Below are 18,816 nucleotides of genomic sequence, written 5' to 3'. Positions count from 1 at the left end.
CTTAAGGGCACGGATTATTATTAACCTTTGTATCCTTATCACTAGCACAGTGCCCAGTTGCAAAATTAATGCTCATTAAATACTTTTGAATGGAAACATTGCTAGTATTCTGCTAAAATATTTATATCCACTAAGCTATAATATAATATTGTTTTGTCTCACAGGATACTGTAAAAGAAGTAACTACGCCTGAAACAGGCAAGCTTCTTAAAAAGGATGAAGAAAATATGGAGGATAAGAAACTTGAGGAGGAAAAGGAAGAAGAGAAAGCAGAAGAGGTAAGATTAGTATTTTTTTCCTTTTCCTTTATATTTTTAAAGAATGAATATATATATATATATATATATATATATATATATATATATATATATACATATATATATATATATATATATATATATATATACCATTGAAAATAGAAATAGCGCATCTGGAGTGAACTCTTCAACTTCTTTCCTTTCCTCATATAGGTTTAATCATACCTGCAGACACACTTATCTCTTTATTTTCCAAGGATAGGGTGTTCCTCTTCCTTTCTAAATTCAGCCATTTCTCACTAGCCTCATTCACTTATAGTACTGTTAACTACACAGTCTACCTCTCACCCTGATGCTGTTTCTTTATCCCTTCATTGCCATATTTTTCAAATAGTTGTTTAAACTCCTTGTCTCCACTTCTTCAGCTCCCATTCTGAGCTGCCTTTTCTCACTCCCCCCAGGCCATCCACACCTCTCTTCTCCTTATCCTGTCTCCACCCCTGCTGTGGCATTAGTAGTAAAAACAACCCTTCTTGGGGCATCTGTAATAATAATAGTAATGAAAATACAATGGTAACTACTGATAATGGTGTGCCTACCATGACCTATATGCTTTGCACATGTTAACTCTTATCTATACAACACAACCTCAAGGTAAATATTATTGCCCCCATTTTACAGATAAGAAAACTGAAGCTCAGAAAGGTTGACTGACTTACTGAAAATCATATAGCTATAAATTGCAGAACCAGCATTCAAACCTAGTTCAGTCTGGCATAAGAGCCCTTGCTAATTCCTGGGTGGACTACTATTGTCTTTAGCTTTCAGAACTCATGATCACTCTCCATTTTGTCTTAACTTACTTCCCTGGGGTGTTTCTTCTGTGAGTAGTTTAAATGTTGGCATGACCCCAGGCTGTGACATAGATCCTCTACTCACTCTACATGCAGTACAACAGAACAAAAATATTATATAACACCGAAGCCTCTTTTCACCAGCATCTTCTGTTTTACTTCTGGTACAGTGCTTGGCATATAAAAGGCAAAATAAATGGAAAACATTATTTTTTGGCCACTAAATCTGTCATACCTTTCAAATCCCCTCCTTCCCTTCTTCTGTGGCCTTAGTTCAGGCCCTTTTCTCTCTATTTTACAAACTCCTATTCAAATATCATTTTCTCTGTAAAAAAATCCCTGAGTGTCTAGACAATGCAGGGCCCTTTTCTGGGTGCACATAGCTCTCGGAATACACCTCTATGCTAAAAGTAATCATGTAGACCATAATTATTTTATTGCTTATCTCTCCCACTGTTCTGTGAGTTCCTGAGGTCCGGAAGAAATCCTTTTTGTTTTTCTGTTATCTCTCCTTGTCCCCATTTCCCCATCCCCACTAATTTCTCCCACAGTGTTTCCTGTAAGTCTTCAAAAATGCTTGTTGAATGATTAAAGCAAATGGAAAACGAAAGCTTCAGACATGGTGCCAGGCAACTTGCCAGGCCACTGTGTCACACACCAGCTCACTAACACGTCTGTGGTATTTCTGTGCCCTAGAAACCTTCAACATCTACAGAGAAGGAAAAACTCATTCGAGTCATTGGAGTAGACGGAAATGTCCATTCCCAACCTCTGTTTGGAACAGATGTATTGTCTTCTTGGGTATGTAGCTGAAACTCAACTAGGAAATTCAAAACTAGAGAAAAAAATAACTAGGAAATTTAACATTTGTAAAAATGATATGGATCTAACATAACTTTTAGCTTTTCCAAGGGAACTCCTGAATAATATATTTTCCAGATATTTTTTTCTCCCAGCATCATCCTTGGAAAAACTCATTTGTTCACCTTAGCTTTATAAAAACTTTTCATTCTCTTCTTTAAACCTCATTTTATTTTATTTTATTTTTTAAATTAATTAATTATTTATTTTATTTTTTGCTGTGTTGGGTCTTCGTTGCTGCTCGCAGACTTTCTCTAGTTGCGGTGAGCAGAGCCAACTCTTCCTTGCGGTGTGTGGGCTTCTCATTGCGGTGGCTTCTCTTGTTGCAGAGCACAGGTTCTAGGTGCTCGGGCTTCAGTAGTTGTGGCTCGTGGGCCCTAGAGCACAGGCTCAGTAGCTGTGACGCTCGGGCTTAGTTGCTCCGTGGCATGTGGGATCTTCTCGGACCAGGGCTTGAACCCGTGTCCCCTGCATTGGCAGGTGGCTTCTTAACCACTGTGCCACCAGGGAAGTCCTAAACCTCACTTTCAAGTCAGCATTTCATCCCTTTCCTTAACAATGTCTTGGTCAGTATTTGACCAAGTTTTAAATATATTCATTCAGCAGGCTCTATTGATAACTGTGATGAGAAGATACCACAAGAATTATTGGGAAATTGGAAACCTTTAGACAGTAGCTATGGAAACTCAGTAGGAAAGCAGATTTAAAATTCCTTCACAAATGTTCTAAGACCATTCACACTTAAGTCAGCTCTAGATTGGTATCTCTCTGTACAGGATGCCATGACTTTAGGAGCCTCTGGGTGGGCTTCATCCCACTAATCCCCTGAAATGGTATGCACCATTTTGTATGTGTTTTCATACTGTGCATTTTCTTGGGGAAGAGGGGTATGTGCCAGAAATCCATAGACATCATCAAATTTCTCAACCCCAAAGTTAAGAACCATTTCATTGCTAGGAGTCTGACGCATCTGAATAGGCACTGGTGCATGTAGGGGTAAGGAGCTGTGGTGAGGGTCCTGGTGGATGGCAGCTAGATCACTAAAGTGGCAGCATGGTCCAAAGTAGAGGCAGATTGCAGGGATGTATGTCCAGGGAGGTTGTAGGAAATAGACTCCAACTCTGGGAGGAAGAACTGGGAGATACCATGTGGAGAGTCAGGCAGGAGCTGCCAACACTGGAGTTAGAGTGGTACATGGGGGTGGGGGGAGGCTACGATCATATTCTCCCAAAATAATGCCTTTTCAACAAGTTTCTAAAATGATATGTTAATATGTCAGTCGTTAAGACTCTGAGGCAAAGAGGTAAGGGTAAGCAATGCAAATGCAATGTCATGAGACATATTTAAAAAAGGCAGGTAAAGGGTAGCACTTTACTATTTGAGAACCCCCCAGGAGTCCCACCCAAAGCCCTGCTGCCCCAGATTTGCTCCCCTGAGGTGAAAACCCTGCTATGCTATCCTGGCAAGGCATCAGGGTCAGGTCCAGAGTGAGTCAGGAAGCTGACAGGAAAATAGGAACCTGTAGCCTGGGGCAAAACGGAGGGTGTGGTGCTTGTCTTTGGTGGTGTGGGACTTCTGCTCCAGGATGCCAGAATTCCATCTGGAACAGTGTGGTGCTATGTGGCTAGCTCACCTGAGGACGATGGGGCCCAGAAAGTCTATCTCTAGGCTTTGAAAAGTTGCTAATGTTCTACTATAGATCACTGAAGACCAAACTGTCCAGGTTCTCATTGACCATAAGGCCTGGGGAGTAGACTAAGATGCCATCCAGATGTACTTGCAAGTTTCTGGAGGTAAAGAAGAATCACATTCATCCTATGGGATGGTGGCCGGACCACTGGACAGGTAGAAAGGGATCACGAGGTACTCAAACAGAGGGGCCCTCATTGTGCTAGGCAAGTGAAGACAAGGTTGATCTTTGGAGATGTTGGTACCCAGAGAATGGAGAGTCCTTGACCTGGCTTGTGAGGTCATAGATTCGGGGCAGGAAGCGGAGCTGGGGGAAGTGCTATCTTGATTTGGACTGTACTGCAGGCTTCATGGGGCAGGAAGGGCCTTGGCTCTGTGCTTCTTCCATTCACAAAGACATTGGGGCTCCCTGAGGGCAGTTTAAAGTTTCACTGTAAAATTTTCTTTTGCTTTTGTTTGCTTGTTTGTTTTTCCTTTATTTAAAAAAAAAAAATTTATTTATTTTTTGACAGACACTTAGCCTCTGGCCCTAAGAACATAAGCAACCATTTAGCAAGGATACAGATCCAAGGCACCAGTCCTACTGGGCAGTGGCACTCTCTCTTTCTGGTCTGAAAACAACTCCCAAGAGGCAGTATGTTTGATTGACACTGGGGAAGGAAAGAGAAAAGGAAGGAAGGGATAGGGAAGCAGAAACCTTGTGGTTTGCAGGTATAACTTGTCTTGTCTCTGGGAGCTGAGTTATAGCGCAGGAGAGCGCCAAGAGATAGCTGGGTCCTGGGTTTCTAGTGAGAAGCAGCTCCAGACCACTGGGAGGCTAGGGACCTGAGCATGGAGAATTCCAGTTGCTCCTCGTATCTTCTCCTTCAAATGACTCCAGCTCAGGATTTTCTGGGGGTTGAGATATGAGTAATAACAGGAGTAATGGTGGTAAGTCACCACCACCTTGGACAGGCTAATTGCTTGGCCTGCTAAACCAGGGCCTCATTCATATCGTTACCTGATGCCCTAGTGTCCACCATAACTAGGAGGAGAAGGGGTGAACTATCAATTATTCCAAACTCCCCTCAATTCGCTGGAAATTAGGACTTTGTGGGAATTCCTGAAGACCATACTTAAAGCAGGAACCATGTACAAAGCTTGGCCTGCTGTGCCTGTTTCAGGCAATACCCAATTTGACACTTGCCTGATTCACTGGTGAATCAAGTGACCCCAGTAAGCAGCATTGACTCTGCCTCTGCTCATCCTGGGGAAAGGCCACTCTGCCTTCAGGTGCAGCCCAGTTTAATCAGGTCTGAGATCCTGTTGCAGGGCACCCCTTGTGGCCCTCTCTGAACTGGACTCATTCCAAAGTTGTCCCTGGAGGAGAAGCAGCTGAGCTCTAACACTGCAACCGAATGGTGGAGGTATGGGATGACTAAATTCAGCAGGCTCTCCCTGAGGCTACCCAAAGTGCTCAGAGCTACGGTGGGCCCTAAGCACTGCCGCCTGGCTGCATGAGTTGGGTTGCCTACAGCTCAGCTACTTTAACAAGCAAGATGTTAGAAACCATCTCTTTTACGCCTGTCTTCAAACCATAGGTCCTGGCTGTCTGTAAAGAGTTGTAAGTATGAGGAAAATGGGAGATTTTGCTGGATCACCTATGAACTCCTTTGGAAGGGAGAGTAGGGGCCAGACTTGGGGGATCAGCAGTATTTTTTCACCAAGCTGAAGGAGGCCCTTAGAAGCCTGTGTTTTCCTCCCACAATACCATGTACCCCAGGCATAGGTATTAAGAGCAGTAACTAACTTACCCATCTTATAACAACAACAGGGAAGAGTCCTTGGAATTGGTGGTTCCAGAAAATATGTCCAAAGGTGACAGGGCCACTGTGGCTGGCTAGGAGTTCAGTACTGAGTGTTGGATTCCAAGCAACTGGGTCTAGAGCCAGATCCTCCCTGCGATAGGCTCAAGCCAGAGCTATTAGTCCAATCTAAAGTCCATTAATAGAGTCAAACCTCAGGAAGACCAAGCCAAAAAGGCCAAAGGCATAATTAGAGTCAGAGAGAGAGACTAGCTCCAAGCTACAGCAGGTTGGCACGAACAAGAAAGGTCTAATGCGATTGCTTCCAAGAGCCGTGCGGCCCACGTTTGTCTCTATTATACAGCAGGTAAAAGAGCATAAAAGCCAGAGGAAGCTTCAAAATATGAGAAGAGGGCCCAAGGCAGTATCTGTGATAAGCCTTGAGGCATCTGTGTCGGTACATGGGTGATGCAGGGAAGGTTGTCACCTGGCGTACATAGAGGAGGCCATAATTCTAGAAACCCAACGTCCAGCATTTTGGACCATGGGAATTTCCTGCTGGAGGGTTTGAAATGGACCACAGAACATTAATCTGTACTTGCTGGTGTCAAAACAGAGGGATGTTTTCCTCGCACACTGTAACTAAATATCTATCTGTTGAATTAGTAGAGTGTCGGAAGGCTCAAATGTATACAGTTAGCAGAGTACAGTCCTGGTTTACTTTGGTTTCCACCTACAGTTAAAACTGTTTCATGCAGCTATATAAATCATGTGTGGAACTGCATTTCCAGATGCCTCTGCTCTGAAAGCCTTTCTTTTGGATTCAAAGAACAAATAAATTAGTAGTATGTGCTGTATAGGCACAGCCACATCACAGGTTGCTGGTCCAGGCTGAACAATGACAGCATTTACTTCCCAAACAAACTGCCCAAAGGGGAAGCAAAACAGAAAGAGGAAAATATGTGACTGGGAAAATAAGAAGAGAGTAAAAGAGCTAGAGTAAAAGTGAAAATGTTTGATACAGTTTCTTTTCGCTGGTTCGCTTTTAGAAACAGCGAGCATAGTGCAACAGAATGTGTGATTGAGGATGGAGAGGCCTAGATGAGGGTTTTGCTTTAATCAGCTAGATCATTCTGTGATTATGGCAGGCTGCCTATCCTCTTAGATCTCCCTTTCCATCTGTAAGGTGGGGTTTAACTTTTACTTGCCTCTGTTTGGGAAACATGAATAAATGAGATTTTTAAAAGTACACAGTTCTAGGAAAATATCTCATAATATTCATTTTAAAATATGCTTATAGTTTTTGTCTTCTAAATTTTCTCTTTTGTCTTCCTCTTATTTTGTTTTCTGGAATATAGAGTCAAATTAAGTAAAAGAGGTTTTGTTTTATTTTTTTCATATTTTCTCTGCCTTGATATTTATGAAGTTCCCTAAGGAACTGAAAGATCTTATTGAATTTTGCAATTTGCAATTTGTTATGTGCTTAATGAAGTAAATTATTAATAAGATAAATATAGTTAATTTCCTTGATCTTTAACTTAAAGAAACATGTTTACCCTTCTCTTTATTTTTTAAACCTTTTCTTCTTTCCCTGCTTCTTTCTGTTGATATTGTTCTCCCTGCTTCTTCTTTACAACTCTAATCAAATTTATGTCCACCAGAGTGTGAATAATTTGCAAGCTGGTATGGTATTTGGCCACAGGAAATCCCTATTCTTCTTTGGTATTAAGAGTGTGCTTAGGGCTTCCCTGGTGGCGCAGTGGTTGGGAGTCCACCTGCCGATGCAGGGGACACGGGTTTGTGCCCCGGTCTGGGAAGATCCCACATGCCACGGAGCGGCTGGGCCCGTGAGCCATGGCCGCTGGGCCTGCACGTCTGGAGCCTGTGCTCCACAACGGGAGAGGCCACAACAGTGAGAGGCCCACATACCGCAAAAAAAAAAAAAAAAAAAAGAGTGTGCTTAATCATCTGCTATATAAACATGAATAGTAGAAAAAGAAGGCTTGGTCCAGAACATACTGAAGAAAGAGGCTATTTATCTTTGGGACCCTCAGTTCATTCATAGTACTACTTTCTTTGTCAGAGAGAATCAGCTAATGAAGGTACATTGGCCCCAAGGTATCTTGAAACAATGGCTGTAATTGAACGCATGCAGGAGAAGTTAATGTAAGTATGAGACACCACAATGGTAAGAAGACAAAGATTGCTGACCAGGAGGTCTAGCTGAGAAATGCACGCTTCTTGGCTTACCTTTGGTTCTCCTGCTTCCTTTTTCCTTACAAGTGGGATGGGTATCTTCAAATCTTCTGCTAGAGGCAGTGAACTACACTGCTCCAGGAGGGACATCTGTCCTCAGCCACAGTGAAGATGGAGGAAGTCAAGTGTGTATGTGTATATCTGGGGTGGGAGTAGAGTGTTAGGAGGGATCCAACTCAGTATGTTTCTAAGAGATGAACTAGAGAAATATATGAAACTGGGAGAAGCTATTGTGTGCAGGAAAGAAGGTTACATAACCCAAATTGTAGGAATGACAACAGAGTTAAATAGCTAAGAAAGCTATGAGAAGAGAATATAGACATATAACTTGTGCCCTAGTAATTAAGAAACACACTTCAAACTGGTTTTCTTGATTGTAATATCTGGTTTTAAAGGTGCTGGAAAAGAAGGGACACTATTTTATTTGTTTGTTGGATCACATCAATAAAGAGAAGCCAAGATTAACCACTGAAAAGGGGTTCCTTGGCTATTGATGGAGAATTCCAAATACCCAAAAGTCAGATTTCACTAAGCAATGATAAATATATTGTATTCTTAAATCACACCATGTCTGCACTCTGACATTACCATCCAGAGTAGCCCCTAGGCCCCCAATTCTTGGCTAAACATTGATGCTGCTGCTTCCCTTATTTGTACTGTTCAGATATATTCTTCTAATCCCACTGCCTTTTTTGGATAATGAGTTTCTAGATATGAAAGGCACTTTTCCAAACCTTTCCATTTTATTATGTTTCTCTGGATTTTGTCCACATCAGAGAGGTTGAAAGCAGAGCCAGACAAGCAGAGGAGAAGTTTGATGATGTGAATGAAAAACTTCATTATACCCTTATAAGAAATAAAGAACTGGAGAAAGAACTAGAGGAAATACTGATGAAGTATAAAGAGAAGGAATCTGAAGAAGAAGAAGAAAATGAAGAAGAAGAAATCAGGCCAGTAGAAAGAGCCTCAAAATCTCCAAAGAAAGGTGAGGATTGCTTTCTCATTTTGCTTCATTTAGGTTGTATTTATGAGCAAAAATTTGATTGAGTCATAAATACTTTAGAAGAGTATCAATATCTTTAGTGATGATCTACTAGTTCGTACTTCTCCTAGGAATGCGCACACATATAATTATATAATTATCTTGTTCAGACAAGTCACAAAAAGGAAAACCAAATGACTAACAATGGTAACTAATAAACTAACATGAGATACAATTTTTACTTATAAAACTGGCAAAGATTTTTTTTTTTTCTTGCGTTATGCGGGCCTCTCGCTGTTGTGGCCTCTCCCGTTGCAGAGCACAGGCTCCGGACGCGCAGGCTCAGCGGCCATGGCTCACGGGCCCAGCCGCTCTGCGGCATGTGGGATCTTCCCGGACCGGGGCATGAACCCGCGTTCCCTGCATCGGCAGGTGGACTCTCAACCACTGCGCCGCCAGGGAAGCCCTGGCAAAGCTTTTTAAAAGCAAAGAATACAATGCTGGCCAGAGGGGGCAAAGTAATTAGTTTTACAAATAATACTTGTGGGTGGACAGACAGATATAGCTCTTTCAGAAAATAATTTGAGTGTATGTATGGATATGCCTTAAAAATACACATATACTTTGACTTAATAATTTCACTCTTGAGAATCTAGTCTAAGGAAATAATCCTAAATACAGAAACAAAAATTAATGCACAAAGATGTTCAGTGTATCATTGTATCTAAGAAGAAAAAATGAAAACAACCTACCTTTCCAATCATGGAAGAAAGATTAAATAAATTATGCTACGTTAAAATACCTGAATATTATACAACCATTAAAATGGTATTTACAAGGAATTTGTAATGACATGAGAAATTCTTATGTTAAAATATCAAATGCAGGAAACAGGATATGATACAATATTTTAAAGCTAGAAAAAAACCAGAACAAAATATGCCCAAACATTGGTATATATTGTCTCTGGTTGATAGAGGTTTGTGGGGAATTTTGTCTTTAGTTTTTAGTACTTAGTGGATTGTCTATGATGAAAATAATCTTCTTTATTCTATAGGAAAAGGAATTTAACTCTTCATTTTCTTACCTGTAATTAATCTATAATCTGCCCTCAAGCAGTTCTTAATATCCCCAATATTGGAGGCTATTTTTTTATTTTTGCTTTCATCTTCAACCTGCGTCAGTTCCTAGGACAAGTCCTGGTGCCAGGGGTAGTACTGGGCAGATATCTACTTTCTGTTTTCTTTGTCACCCCTGTCTCTACCTATGCCCCCCCAGCAAAAGCAGTAAGTTAGCCAACCCCTCACAGTCTCTGGCCCAGCTATGATATATCATATCAGTGTTGGAGCAGGAGTGTGAGCCCATTTTCTCCCCTTCTGTTAACTCTGAACTGGTAAAATGTTAATCATTACAGGTGTGAAAATCCTTTAGCTTTACGTCTGAATATATGTGAGGGAGTTTTCATGAATTAAAAAAAAAAAATTGTATCTTCTCCTATTGTGGTGTAATATTATCCTGATAATCTGGAAACTAGACTTTTTCCAGTTTACAGAAAACTAAATACTGTATGCAAACCACACAAAAGGTCTATGTGTTAAACTAGAGCGGTTACCTGAACATGGAATGAGTGACTTTAGTTTTGTCCATTTCCATAAAAGTCTTGGGGATTAGTTTAAATCCAGAATTTAAAGGTTTTAATAATTTTAGCTAGAGGATAACGATATACAGTTAGGCCCCAACCTGCAAACAATAACCTACACAAGGTTAGGTTACTGCCACTCTTCCCCTCCTCCACACCCTCATCAAAGTCATTGCCAGGGGCTCAAAAGTAGAGGATGAGAAGCCTTGCAAAGCTTAGGGAAACTGGCTGCTAAGCAAGGCAGTCCCCATGCCATGCGGTGACCTGAACATTTCTCCAAAAAACCCACAAGTTAGACATTTCTTAGAATTAGCAGGCAGCTCCTTTAAAAAATGCAGACACCCCTGGAGCAATCTGACATGCATATGGCATATACTGGGTCATATTTATATGAGTTAGTGCGGGGAGATCACTTCTCTCCTGATAGTTGTGCAGTGAAGGAATGGAAAATCATATGGCAAAGGTAGGAGCCTTGTGAATGCTGAGTAAAGAGATTTGGATAGAGTAGGAAGACATTTATTTTTGTTTTATGTCATCTTTAACAATTAGTAAATCACTGTGTTCTGAGTTATTAATGAAGAAACGAATCGAGAGGGGAGTTTACACGGATGAATATGGCTTAGTCTCTGATCAAAGTGAGGCTTATGATTTAGGAATGGGGGCAAGACAGGGTATGAACAAGGTGACTGCCAAATGTGGGATGAAGGTGGCAGCACCAGTTGGAAGGATTCCAGTTGAGAACCTTGGTGTCATGGAGCAGCCAGGGAGAGCAGGCTTGACAGCAGAAGTCCTCCTGCACCCATCCCAAGGGTGGGGCTTGTGTAGGGTCTGTGCACGGGACACTGGAGGGAGGGACCAGGAGATACAAAAGGGCTACAGTGATGGATTTGGGAGGATTCTGGATACTAGCTCTATTTGAATTTTTTTTTTTTTCCCACCAAGCTTGGGGTATGTACTGGAAGGAAGAAATATTCTTCTTCTTTCTCTTCTCTCCTTGACCACATACTGCTCTTTTCCAGGACCCACTAACTGACTACACTGAAACTTTGAGAAAATGCATTCTCAATCCCAATAACCAATGTAGAGTCAAGTTTTGGGCAAATAGTTTGTAGCTTGGGGCTTACTCATGCAGAACAGAATTTTTTAAATGCTTTATAAAGTTAAAAGTCCTCAGTAAATATATTGTTACTACAATAATTGTTTTTGTCTTTTCAGAGGTACAGCGCAAGGAGAGTTCTAAATCCAGAACTCGGACTAAAACCACTTACAGGATGAAATCCAAATAGCAAACATAGGACACTAGGCTTCACCATGGCTTCTGTCACTGTACCCACCCCAGATATCTCTGCACTTTTGAGTGGACATTGTGGCTTGATTGAAGGGACTCCCTTTGCAACAGCTACCAGAAAAGCCTTGACAGACAACTCACGGACATCTTCTCTTTAAAAGTCACAGTGATGGCTGTAAGGAATCGGTGTATTAGCTTATTTCCAAGATTAAAAATAGGCTGTGCAAAGGTTTTCTAGCCTCTTCAATTGATTTCCCAGCAGAAGTCTATGAAAAGTGTCAGTTTCTGTCAAGAAAATAATGCTTTTTGAGGACTTTGAACTCTGCAGAGAAGAGTGGCAAATAAAAAGCATTATTTTTTCAATTTAAAGAGAGGATCCTGGGCTTCCCTGTTGGTGCAGTGGTTAGGAGTCTGCCTGCCCAATGCCGGAGACATGGGTTCGAGGTCTGGTCCGGGAAGATCCCACATGCCACGGAGCAACTGGGCCCGTGCGCCACAACTACTGAGCCTATGCTCTAGAGCCGGCGAGGCACAACTACTGAGCCCACGTTCTACAATTACTGAAGCCCGCGTGCTTAGAGCCCGTGCTCCGCAATGAAGAGAGTAGCCCCCACCTGCCGCAACTAGAGAAAGCCCATGTGCAGCAACGCAGACCTAATGCAGCCAAAACTAAATAGATAAAATAAATAAACTAAAAAGAGAGAGAGAGAGAGAGGATCCTGATAATGCCCTTAGGTTTCTGCAGCATTTTCAGATTTCTTATTTCAGGCATTCTTAAGATTTATCTGGTCTTCACAATAACCCTGCAAAGTAGGTGGAGGAGACACTGTTATCCCCATTTCTCAGAATGAAATAGAGGCCCCAAATGGGTATAAGACTCCCCAGGGTCACAGAGCTGATTGGTGCCAGAGCCCCAGCTTGCTGGACCTGTGTCTGGATTGTTTGACAATGGCGATGGGCCACCAGGCCATTGCTCAGATGGCTTCCTTCACAGGGGCTATGTGTTGCTGAAGATTCACCCAGAATCTCCATTTTTAACTTTTGTTGCCTCATTTGTCTGCTCTGTTCGTGACCCTGGATGCATCTAGGCTTAGAGATGGACTAAGCTGCAAAAATATGTTGCAAATGACAAATGGACGTCTGGGCAGTCGCTCAGCAGGGGCCCCTCCTACTTCACTGCTCCTGGCTCACTTGCATTTGCTTTATCTCCCCCTGGCTCCAAACACCTCCGAGCTTTCTGCACCTGCTTTGGCTCCGCATACTTGGTGTTCCTTTGGATTTATCTCCTGGAACTGTAGGCCTTTGCCTGCTCCTTGAACCTCAGAAACCCTCTGACTCCAGAGTCCTCAGCCCTGTTGAAGCCCAACCACTGGTCAGGCCTGCCTTTGCCCACACATATCAAAGTGTTTGTGAGGTGGGTCTCAAAAATGTTTGGGGTCAGTCTAAGCCTACTGGATGACTTCTTAATTCTGGGGAAAGAAAACATGAAATTCTTCAGACAGCTGACTAGGCTCATGGCCCAGCTGAAAGCCACAGCTCAGGCTACTGGCTTGTGCTTCCAGTTACCACTTGCTGGGGCAGAGCCAGCCCTACCCTTTTCACTTTCCTGAAGAGATTCTTGAATGATTCTAGCAAATTTGGGGCTTTTTAGTGGGATTTCAGCCTACTTTTAAAAAAATTAATTTCCTACTTTGTAGGAATGAGTCATCATTTCCATACAAACCAGCAGCCCCCATCCCTGAACATGAGCGTCTTGCCCCTCAGAATGTGTCCGCTCCATCGGGTGGAAGGCTGTCTTAAAGGTCAGAGTTATGCCTGGTGCCACTACGATTAGAATGAGAGGTTTGGTACCATAGACCTAGTTGGGGTGGTTTGGTTGTGAGCCACAAAAAGCCATTCTTACCACAAGCGAAAGGATAATTTATTGAAAGCACGTTGGGGAGCTCAGGAGATTGAAGGAAAGTCTTAAAGAATCAGGCTAGGAACAGATAGGATGAGGTAGTTTTAGATTTCAGAAGCAAGAACTGCTTCACCATCTCACCCAGTTGCTACCACCAAATGAACACCAGTCATCTCTTCCATCCTTACATTATTCTTAAAGTCCCATGAGGGAGAAAGGCTACCTCGTAGTCACAGACCACCCCATGGATGTACCAGGGATGGTGAGAAGACTTCAGGGATCTCTTTAGCTTCCTTAAAGGGAAGCAAGGACACCTTGCTCTGCTGTTCCACCAAGACAGAACACAGTCTGGGGGAAGGAAATGCCCAAAGAGAATCAGGAGGCTGGTAGGAAGGCATCATGAATGTTAGGTGGTTAAAAAAAAAAAAAGTATGCTACAGAGAAGGCCTCTGCACTGCTGCTCCCTGAAAGTTATCATGGGCAGCCTCCACTTTCCCAAGTAGCTGATGTGTGGGAAGTTTTAGATAGTCCTTGAGTCCTGCCACATCTCAAGGTCACCCTGAGGTGGTCTCCTGAGCAGAGTGGAGAGAGGAGCTCTTGCTACACTTCTCTGTCCGTGGGGCTGCCAGGTGAGGCTGTTGTGCTTGTGTTGAAGGAGACCAGCCACTCTGTGTTCAGATGTCCAGACAGCCGTGCTGACTGGAGGTGCCTCATCACACTCCACTGGGTCCCAGTCCCCAGTCTCAGTGGTGATGTGGTCCACGTCCCTGGGAAGCCAAGGTGGTAGTGTCTTAGGAATCCTAGAACTTGGAGCAAGTCCCCAGTCCACCGGGCCTGGTTCTTCATCACACACCCAGACCAACTCCATGCATGTGGGCACTGTGTGATTCTCTCCCAAGAGTTCTGGTCCTCTGCTATGGTCCTACTGACTTGACTGTGGTCAGGTCACTTGTCAGGTGCTTTCTGGCACACATTGACTGGGCTTTCCTCTTGTTCTTGGCCTTTCCTAGCTGGAGATCAGTGACTCTGATATTGCCTGGGGAACCTACATTTTGCATTTCACTTTCAAAGACTGCTGAGAATTCTGCTTGTAGGCCCCAAATCTCTAGAGCACTATTTGCCCACTTCTGGAATTTTAAATAAGTGTGCCACCTACCAGCAAACATTTCCCCGCAGGAAGCAGAGGAGCTGCTCTAAAATTAGGAGTCTAACTGCTGTAGCCCTGTTGCCTAGGGCCTGCATACCTCCAAAACAGGAGTGCTTGCTATCTGTGCCTGAGGCTGAGGTCCTCTGTAGCCATATTGATGGGAAGCAGTGTCTAGAATTCATCAGGACTTCTACCTCTGCCTCAGGAGGATGGAGAGTTCATTCCAGCCAGGTCTGCCACAGCCTCAAGACAATCTCCTATTCAGGACTGTTGAGCAAGTCCACCAATCCCCCCGACCTCAAAGATGGGCTCTGCCACGTACAGCTTTTCAGAAAGCAGGACTTCTTAGATGGTGCATCTGAGAGCAAGACCAGTGAAGGCAGCCTTCCAGACGCTCCCTAGACAATCCCAGTACACAGCAATGTCATTTGGCCTGGGCAGTGTTCCTGTTGTTCTGGAATGGCTGATGAAAGGGCTCCTGCATGCCTTTCTGGATTGCAGTGGCTTTTGTTTGGAGGGCATCCTCTTGTACTCGCAGGGGTTGGGTTCCATGAGCCCCTGATCTGACAGAGGCATACTTCAGGCTATCTCTAGGCCAGCTGTGAGAAACAATTTTGAAAGTCTGAAGATAAGATTAACAGTTCCCATCATCTGTCTCACCAAGGCAAACTGCTCTTTGGCAGACAAGACATTTCCATCCCAGATGTCCAGCAGATCCTGAAGTTCACAAGGTACAGCTGGTAATCCATTCCCATTTTCCACTCTGGCCACCCAAATAGTCAAACCCAGGTAAGAAAGAAGAGTGTATCTGATTTCTGGCCGGAACTATTGCTCATCAAGAGAAGAAACTCTTCTCTTCTGTCTAGATTTTGCTTTACTATCATGCTAAAGAGCTCTACACCTTTGAAACAAATGCTTGAAATATTGTGGGGAGGATTCTAATACAGGAGACCTCATACACAAACTCTTAAGCTGGTTCTGTCCAAGAACAACAACCCTGGGGACAGGAGCTCCTAGCCATTGGGGCTACCTTTGAAGCATGGGGACAACAACCTGTATACGAGGCCAGGCTCCCATTTGGATGAGCCCAATTACTGTCATTTAGAGCTACTGGGCTAAAACCAGAAATATAGTAATAGTCCTGATTTATTGAGCATTTATCTCATGTAAGCACTGTGCTAAGCACTTCACATGTATTATCGCATTTAGTCACAACAACTCTGTGAGGTGGGTTCTACCTTTATCCCCATTTATGTCAGGATAAGTTGCATGTCCAAGGTTAAACATCTAGTAAGTTACAGAGTCTGGATCAAATCTGGTATATCTGACAGCAGAGTCCAAGCTCTCAGTTACAGTGCTACTTTTCCTCCCCAAGTTTAGGAAAAGCTAGAAGCGCAGTTGGTGAACCCTCTTTGAAGGAATTTGACTTCTACATTCTCTACTTATTGCTCAGCTCAAATACTCAGCAATGGCATTGACACACAAGCCAAAATTCTAGAGGACATCAGAACCTGCACAGTCCTGATAGACTCTGCCAAAGAACATTGTAGCAGCCAGGAGCAATCTAATGAGGAGGAACATACTTTATCATCCAGACATGATCTCCAAGAATATGGAACACAGAGGCATTGGCAGAATGACCTGCTAGGCCTCCCAGATATAGGGGAGTCCAAACTGCAGAGCTCCAGCATTACCCTGATATGCTGGTGAGCTGGGGTTGCCCTTGAAGTTCTAAGGTAGGCCTGCTAAGCCCCCTTAGGATGACCCTCTCTGTTTTTTTGAGTTGTGTGAGCTGTTTCAATGTTTTGGTTATTAACCCCTTGTTGGTCTCATCATTTGCAGATATTTTCTCCCATTCCATAGGTTGTCTCTTCAGTTTGTTGATGGTTTCATTGGCTATGCAAAAGCTTTTAAATTCGATTAGGTCCCATTTGTTTATTTTTGCTTTTATTTCTTTTGCCTTGGGAGACTGATCTAAGAAAATATTGCTATGATTTATGTCAAATAACTTTTTGCCTATATTCTCTTATAGGAGTTTTATGGTGTCATGTCTTACGTTTAGGTCTTTAAACCATTTTGAGTTTATTTTTGTATGTGGTGTGAGGGAGTATTCTAATTTCATTGATTTACATGTAGCTGTCCAGCTTTCCCAACACCGCTTGTTGAAGAGACTGTCTTTTCCCCATTGTATATTCTTGCCTCTCTTGTTGAAGGTTAATTGACCATAGGTGCATGGGTTTATTTCTGGGCTTTCTATCCTGTTCCATTGATCTATGTGTCTACTTTTGTGTCAGTACCACACTGTTTTGATTACTGGAGCTTGATAGTATAGTCTGAAGTCTGGGAGGGTTATGCCACCAGCGTTGTTCTTTTTTCTCAGGGGTTGCTTTGGCAATTCTGGGTCTTTTGTGGTTCCATGTAAATTTTAGGATTATTTGTTCTAGTCCTGTAAAAAAGGATGACCTCTTTCTGGTGATTTGGAGTCCAACAACCTGCAGTACACCAGCCCTTAAGTCACATGCCTGCGCAATAAATGCAGGTCTAGACCAGAGTCACTGTCAATCCCCAAATGCCCTGGAATACCATTGTCATAGACTTGTTCCACTCTTACAACCATGTTGTTTGGTTGTGGTGTACTCCAATACCAAGTTAGAATATGTTATCCCTTTTATCAGCTTACAGCCTGCAATAGACTGGATGTTTGTGTCCTCCCCCCACCCCAAATTCATATGTTGAAATCCTAACCTTCAGTGTGATGGTATTAGGAGGTGATGGTATTAGTGTTTGGTAGGTGATTAGGTCATGATGGTGGAGCCCTCGTGAATGGGACTAGTGCCTTTATAAAAGAGACCCCCAAGGGCTCTCTTCCCCTTTATGCCATGTGAGGATATAGTGAGAAGACGGCTGGCTATGAGCCAGGAAGTGAGCCCTCACAAGATGCCAAATCTGCTGGCATCTTGATCTTACACTTTCCAGGCTCCAGAACTGTAAGAAATAAATTTCTGTGGTTTATAAACCACCCAGTCTATGGAATTCTGTTATAGCAGCCTGAACTGACTCAGACACTGCCACTCTGTAAATTTCCAGCGAAAAACTGTATGTATCCCTAGTATGTATCCTAGATTTGGATTATACTGTTCAGTTTGTCCTCTACCTATCATTTCAAGATCAGTAACCAGTTGGAATACAGCACCTGGGTCTCAAGAGAAGATTTCTGCTGCTAGGACCTTGTGGACAACACTATCAACTCACCTAACTGGTCTCTGAAGAATTTGCCTTTGACTATTCATTATACCCTTTCACCTAGCACACAGTTTCATAGCAGCTTATCCCCATTATTCTTTCCCATTAAGCCCTCCTACCTTAACAGCTGGGAAGTACCTAAAGCTACTGTAGACTACTCAAGCAGATCTGGAAGGTGCCTCTGCAAGGTAATGAGCAATTTAAATGTTGACTAGAGACAGACATCAGAGGAGACCAACCAATGGGTGATACCACAGACACTCAGATATATAGGCAAATCTGCCTTTGACAAAAAGAACCTTGCTAAAAGGAATTATTAAGGGTCATAAAGGCCATTGTTGCATTACTACCCTGGCATTCACTTATTGTTCTGTTCCTGCCTCTGGTTATGCCTGAACCAGCATGGCCCTACCCCCTCCTTCATTGCTCTTGCCAACATTTGCCAACCTGAAATCAGGAACCATCCACGTGGGGGTGAAAAGTGACCAGCAACCCTTGATGCTACCTTAACTCCAATAAACCAGTACACTGGGATGGGTATGGGCCAACCCTGAAAATACATCAGCCCCATATTTATAGTGTTGCTTCCTCAGATTTTAAGCCACATATACCAGATAAATGTTTTTGTCCTTTTATTTCTCTATTTAAAAAAAAGAGTCTCTATAAAAATAATTCCTTTTAAGTTCTTTAATTAGGTGTAAATTTTATATCCAGCCCAAGTACATCTCTTTTTCTTTCATTCACTCAGAAACACGGAAGTGTCACTTGCATGGAGAGTTGGAGAGAAGCCTGCATCTCAAGATGACAACAGAGTGTGATAAGCATAATGATAGGGACATGCAGAAAGGGCTGTGGGAGCAACAAAGACCTTGCCAAAGGGACCAGAGGGCATACAGAGAAAAGGACGTTTGAACTA

General features: G+C 42.9%; 1 protein-coding gene across 1 annotated transcript in view; it reads left to right on the top strand.

Annotated features, from left to right (window-relative positions):
* Positions 1 to 11,811, top strand: part of AXDND1 (axonemal dynein light chain domain containing 1) — a 77,152-nt gene extending 65,341 nt beyond the window's left edge. The window contains exons 21-25 of the mRNA XM_082857216.1: positions 165 to 278; positions 1,808 to 1,912; positions 7,529 to 7,611; positions 8,478 to 8,686; positions 11,538 to 11,811. Coding sequence (XP_082713342.1) covers positions 165 to 278; positions 1,808 to 1,912; positions 7,529 to 7,611; positions 8,478 to 8,686; positions 11,538 to 11,608 — 582 coding nt within the window. The 3' untranslated portion in view covers positions 11,609 to 11,811. The remainder of the gene's footprint in view (positions 1 to 164; positions 279 to 1,807; positions 1,913 to 7,528; positions 7,612 to 8,477; positions 8,687 to 11,537) is intronic.
* Positions 11,812 to 18,816: the final 7,005 nt, after the last annotated feature.

This window comes from Leucopleurus acutus, assembly GCF_964270905.1.
Source record: "Leucopleurus acutus genome assembly, chromosome: 2".
NCBI classification, from domain to species: domain Eukaryota; kingdom Metazoa; phylum Chordata; class Mammalia; order Artiodactyla; family Delphinidae; genus Leucopleurus; species Leucopleurus acutus.
This window is presented reverse-complemented; position numbering and strand designations above follow the sequence as displayed.